This window comes from Arachis ipaensis, chromosome B07 (assembly GCF_000816755.2).
Source record: "Arachis ipaensis cultivar K30076 chromosome B07, Araip1.1, whole genome shotgun sequence".
In the NCBI taxonomy this organism is placed as follows: domain Eukaryota; kingdom Viridiplantae; phylum Streptophyta; class Magnoliopsida; order Fabales; family Fabaceae; genus Arachis; species Arachis ipaensis.
The window spans coordinates 120,997,513-121,004,325 of NC_029791.2; the positions used below are offsets into that span (position 1 = coordinate 120,997,513).

A 6,813-nucleotide genomic window follows, 5' to 3' on the forward strand; every position below is an offset into this window, starting at 1 on the left:
ATGTATTGGGTGAAGTCACCTCTAATAACCTAGCTTACTCAGAAAGCCTATTGTTATTTGTGTGTCACTTTGTTGAATTAATTAATTAATGTTTAGCTTTATTTAGTGATAGATACATATATGAGGAATGACCTTTTGGGGGGTGTGTATGGAAAAGTACGTTGCCCTCCATCTCTGCTCTCCGGCAGCCTATTTTTATAATTTTTTAATATTAAAAATTAATTAGTAAAAAGTAAATATTATTTGTGAATGTCGCTGTGACATTCAGTTTGAGTTTGACCCGCTGCCAGCCCCAGCCACCGGCAGGTCTTTTATCTCTACTCCAATGCGGGCGGGTCCCACACTCCACTCTCTCTTTCTTTCTTTCTTTTCCCATCTTCTAAAAAAGCCAACCCTCTTTTTTCTCTTCTTCTCCTTCTCCTCTATCAACTCTTTTTTCTTCGTCTTCTTCCCTCAAACCCTAATTTATGGATTCTGGGAATAGCGGAAGTATCTCCTCTAGTGGCGATGACGAATATGACGATGATTCACGTTCGCATTCACTCTTCCTCAATCCAAATCAAAATCCGCCAGATGCAAACTTCTTTTCTGCTTCTTCCTCTTCTGCTATTAATCTTCTTCCTTCTTCCACTACCTTCCCTCCACAATATTCATTCATAAATTTGGATACTAATCATTCTTCTTCTTCTTCCTCCTCCTCACAAAGATTACTATCCATTCAACCACCCCCAACCCCAATCCTACCTTCTTCTTCATCTTCCTCTTTATTTCTTCAACCTGCACCACCACCGCCACCACCACCAACAACAACTACTATCGGTGTTGCTCATCATCGGAACGCTAACACTAAGAAGAGAAGCAGAGCTTCAAGGCGAGCGCCAACCACCGTTCTCACCACCGACACAACCAACTTCAGATCCATGGTTCAGGAATTCACCGGCATCCCTTCTCCGCCCTTCTCCTCCGCCTTCTCTCGCCGCCTCGACCTTCTTGCAACCTCCGCTTCCCTCCGCTCATCATCAGGAGTCATCCCTCACATGGACTTCCACCCTCTAACACGCACTTTCGCACAAAGCCAAAGCCCAAGCCCAAACCCAAGCCCAAACCCAAACCCGCTATTATTCCATCATCACAATCACACTAGCAGCATGCTTGATGCTATGGCTTCCACTACCACCGCCTCCAACAACCCCCTTAACTTCCATCTACCCCCTGATCTTGCTTTACCCTATCACCACATGAATCTAACCATGCAAAACAACAACCCTACCACCACTACTACCACTCCTTTCAACAATGTTCCTGCAGGGTTTGCTCCTAAGTCTCAAGCAAGTCTATCCATGGCGGCATCGCTTCATCAGGATCTTCATCAGCCGCCGAACAATAATAACAATAATGCGCAACTGATGCTACCACCGGATCAAGAACATGTAGCTTCCGATGAGGGTATCCCAAGCCATGATGGTAGAATAATTAGGTCTTTACATGGAAATAAGGTAGCTTATTAGCTGCAATCTGAAGAAGAAGATCAGAAGAAGAAAGATAATTAAGGTAAGGTAAGTTTAATTAGGTACTGTTGATGATGAAGGAAGTGTCAATTAGGGTTAATCATCAACCATGTGATGATGATGAAGGGTGGGTAAATAATAATAGTACAGAGAACTTGTGAATCATTACATTGTAGAATTATATGACTATCATGATGTTCATCATAGTGCTGCTTCTGTTGGTGCTTACCATCTTTCTTGCCTTTTCTCTTTTTTTTTTTTTTATCATTATTATTATTTGATATTAATTGCAGTATGAAGCTAGTTAGTCTACAATGAAATTATGAATCATATCTTTATTATGTACATTGGTAGATTATATAAGGAATAATATAACTTCTTTAATTTATTCCTCATTATAAATTTTATTTTGTACGCACATATAATTAGAATTTTATAAAAGTAATATATATACTAGTAGGCTAGTAGCAATTATATGAGGATGATGAATTCATGATAGCTTTATGATGTTCATTGTCATTTGGGTGACAGGTTTTACAACTTATTTGCATCGTGCTTACATGCAACAAATTAATTAAAATGCAGAAATATGCAAAAAAAAAAATGTGAAGGTTATTTTTAACGAGTGATTGATAGGCAATTAGTATTTTCTTAATTGAATGATCCTTTAATATGCCCTAACTCTATGATATAAGATGTGCCGGTGCTACCTAAACTTTTTCTTACAACAATAAAGAGATAGTTATGTGTAACCAAAGAAGTCGGTGAGAATAGTTGTGATACATCAAATAATATTTGACTATATGGAACTAACATCATTATCTTAGACATAAAGGTAAACATATAGATATATATGTAGGCAATTAGCATGATAAAATTGGTATTTGAGAAGTGCAAATTGGGCTTCTCATGGAGTTAATTAGTACTATTCAATATACATCCAATTCAAAAGGTTGCAACGATGGCGCTGGCTAACGCTCTCTTTCACTTTGGTCCAAATTATGTACCTAAGAATTTTGACTTTGGCACAATGCAACCAACTTTAATTTCTTTTTCTCCCCCTATCTCTTTCGTTCTATTTCCACTACGTATGGTTACCATCCATAATATTGTATATATATATATGTGAACTGAGATACTAGTTACTCTTAAAGTCTTAGGCTGGGTTTGGTAAAGCTTTTGCTTTTTAAAAGTAGTTTATGAAAACTGTCTTTTAAAAGATAGCTTTTTAAAAGCTACAGCACTTGGGTTTGGTAAAATCAAATTAAAAATGACTTTTAATAAGTACAAGCACCACAATTGTGTTTGGTAAAACAGCTTTTAAAAGTTAAAGAAATTATAATAAACATGTTTATAACAAAAAATAATTTCTATTTTTCATAAATAAATAGAAGTTCATACCTAATATGTGATAGAGATGTATTTGTATTGAAATTTGTGAAGATTAGGTTGAAAAATAAAAAATATATGAAGATTGTGTTAGAGTTTGTGAAGGTTAGGATGAGAAGTTAGAAATATACGAGAATTTTAATGACAATATAATAGCGGGAAATACGTGCGGGAAAATGAAAAAAATTTAGTAAGCATAAGCCAGCTTTGAAAAGCTCCCTCCTAGGTGCTTTCAAAAGCACCCCTAACTTTTAAAAGCCGTAAGCACAAGCACTTGGGCTTTTTAATTTACCAAACGCAAAATGACGTGCTTGTGCTTTTAAAAAGCACAAGCACATCTTAAAAAAGCTTTACCAAACCCAGCCTTAATCTTACCGTCATATATATATAACTATTTTTGTGCTTTTTCCTATTAATATATATAATAAGAGTCTTTATGATTAAAAAATTTAAAATTTGATCTCTATTGCTTCTAAAAAGTATTCGATGTAGGGCAAACACAAAAATTAAAAGAAAGCTTATAAGTTTCGTTTCAAGTCAAAAAAATCTATCACGTGCTATGAAGGACGGACACTTTGCTGAATTGTCATATCCGTGTGTCAGACACATTTTGGACACAACACTCGTCCGACACGCGTGTTTGCTGTATTCAATATTGTCTTAATAAAAAATAAAAAATTCTTCTCCGGACACACCTGGACACACCTAAATATCATCACGTGTCAGCGTGTCCAGTCTTATTCTTAACATATATTTTTAAAATAAATTTAGATATAGTATATATTATTATTTATTAAAACAAAAAATATTTTAAATACTTGATATAATTAAAATAAGACATTAAAAATAATTAAAAATTTTAATTTATATTTTAATATCAATAAAATATCAAAATATCATTACAATTTATCTAAAAAATACTTTATATTTTATATGTATGCTTGTTCCCGTCTAATGCAAGATTTTAAAATTTGCGTATCGGCATGTCCCATGTCGTGTCGTGTCCCGTGTCAGTATCAGTGTCTGTGCATCATAAATCACATCATAAATCACGTGAGAAGAAGTAAAAGAGTTATAGAGATATAATTATTTATGTATTTTTTTAATTTTTGTATTATATATGTGGAAAGTGGAAACTTGATATTTGAAAGTAAATTTTTTAGCTCCAAATATCTATTGCTAATACTATCTACGACCTTCAGCGAATGAAGACAATAATTTGATTGTATGTTAAAATACAGAAAATACAGAAAATCAAAAGAATATGTAAATCCAGGAATATAAGATCGTAGCACATAATTTATTGCATGTTAAAATAAAACACTGTTAAAACACTATGGTAGCGTTTGTTTTGAGGTATTGAGATAGAGATTGAGAGACTGAGAATCATTATTATATTTGTTGATTCAGAGACTGGTATTAAAATTTTTGTCTCTGTTTCTAAAATTTCAATATTTCAGTACTTCCAAAATGTAGAGACATAAGGGACTAAAATTTTTAGAGATTGAGACTGAAACTTTAATAACATTTTATACCTAAAATACTTTCATTTCAATTAATTAATTCCAATTTTATCCTTTGTGCAAATTAAATTAGAATTTCATTCTTGTTTCAATTTTTGTCTCCCATTTTGCACCAAATAGAATACTGATATTTATTTTAATCTCTGTCTCTTATTCTCTGTCTCTCAGTCTCAGTCTTTCCGTCTCTATCTCTCCATCAAACGCTACCTATTAATACTACCATCTAGGAATTAGTTTCTGGTTTTCAGTGATATGACCCATTTTAATTTGGATGTTCGAATATCATATCATACTCATTTTCATATGTATAAAATAAATGTATGAAAGATATGCATGATTTATTATATTGTACGTTTCTGCGTTACTAGCTAGCTGTTCTTTGATTTCATTTTGTCATATGTTTCAGTTTTTTCAACAAAGAATTATAGTATTTTCTCGATCGTGGAGCAAGCTAGGTAGCAAGATGTTCATGGATTATATTCTTTCTTTAACCAACTCATCATGGTTCATAATTTTTTTACGCCTCTTTTTGCATAGACCTCATATCTTAACATAGATCCGTAAAAAAATATTAGTATTCAATTGCAAAGGAATTAGTTTTATAGAAAGGATTGAGATTTTTTGGTGACTAGAAAGGATTGAGATTGTAATTAAAGAAGTCAACTTTAATTAGTAGTGCTAGATTAGGTTTGAAGTTCAAAAATTTGATTTGGTGGTTTTAGAAAAAGAAAATCATTTTCAAATGTATTTACGAAATTTAATTATATATATTACTTTAATTATTACGTGTTGTATTATGTAACCCTCCTTCCCAAAAAGGGTATGTGCATGCTGGATTTATTACATTTAGACTTTGTTTGTTAACATTTTTATTTTTTGCAAATAATTTATTAAGTTGACTTTTGAAAGATAATTTTTCAAAAGTTATAGCACATATCTTTGATAAATTTAAAGATTTAGCTAATATCGTAGAAAAATTTAAAGATTTAGCTAATATGTATTCTACGAGTACTAGTTCAAATTATTAATTAAAATTGTTTTTTTGAAAAAAATATAAAATTAAGTAAAATAAAACTCTTGTACTTTTAAAAAATATAAATACATTTTTAAAGAATTCTATCAAATTAGGCCTTAGTTGTAATCTTTTAAAGTTTTTGGAATAACTCTATATATATCTTAGAAAAGAAAGCAAGAGAAATAGATTAAACTAAAAATATTTTTAGAATAGCGGCTGATTTTATCAAATCAAATTGTTAAAAATCAATTGATAAATATAATTTAGTGGCCAACGTTTTAACATATAACTAAATCAGTTTTTAAGGATTTAACGACCAATTTTGCTTGAAATTCGGTCGGTATTACGATAGTGTCATATATAATGCTAGATGATATGGCAATCAAGCATCTGTTATGTTATTTAAACGTCCAATCACATTTTTTCTCAGAAAAAAAAAAAGCTAGTATGATTTTTGTTTTTTCTTTTTTCTTGATGGTTGCTCTCAAAACAAGTTAATTAGCATAAGCGCATATCTTATCCAAATGACAAGTATCTTGACAGAGACTAGTTGTGTCTTTCACTCTTTTGTTCATACTTCGTTCATACCAACGGACCTTATTTCCTTAGCTTGTTTTAAGCAATCTAGCGAAATAATTACCGATATATCATCTTCATCATCATTATTTGTCCTTTAAGTTTTTAAGCTAAGTTGATAACGTGCCAAAATTTCAATAGCAAAGGTTATTATTATTGATGCTTATAGCGGAATGACGTACATCATATTATAGCTGCCAAAATACATAGGTAGTTCAATTACAATGCAAGGGGATAGGGCAAATTCTTAAGCAATGTAACAAAGTATGTATACAGAGATTATTTCATGTATTAAGCTGTCACACATAATTTTTTCATTATCAATTCCGCTAAGTAATCAACAGGAATTTAGGCAACAATAAATCAATAAACATTTTTTAACTGCATTCTACATTAATTAATTGTGATTAATTAGTAATTATTTAAATTTTATTTTAAAAATATAAAATTAATAATTATTAATTACAGTTATTTAAAGTTGGTTGATTAAAAATTATTTTTCTATATTTTTTCTTTTATTATTATTAGATATGACGTAAAATTTATTAATTTTCATTTTATCTAATTATATTGTTAGAGAATGTGTATTAATAACTTGATATATTTTATAAAATAACTACATAATAGTTTTTGAAAAAAGAATATTAAAAAAATCAAGAACTATATCCCATTGAGGTTATACTAGTCCTATAGCCGCTAATTATTTTTTATACTATAGTTGAAGTTGTGTAATATATTAATATGAATCTAAATTAGTATATTCTATATGTATGATGCACAACACAATTTGTAAGTATCAATT

General features: G+C 31.0%; 1 protein-coding gene across 1 annotated transcript; it reads left to right on the top strand.

Annotated features, from left to right (window-relative positions):
• LOC107607871 (integrator complex subunit 6 homolog) lies at positions 468 to 1,508 on the top strand. Its single transcript, XM_016309769.1, has one exon. The coding sequence runs from the start codon at positions 468 to 470 to the stop codon at positions 1,506 to 1,508; it is 1,041 nt and encodes a 346-aa protein (XP_016165255.1).

Excerpts from the sequence above, each read along its gene's own strand:
- LOC107607871 (XM_016309769.1), top strand. The coding sequence starts at position 468 with ATGGATTCTGGGAATAGCGGAAGTATCTCCTCTAGTGGCGATGACGAA.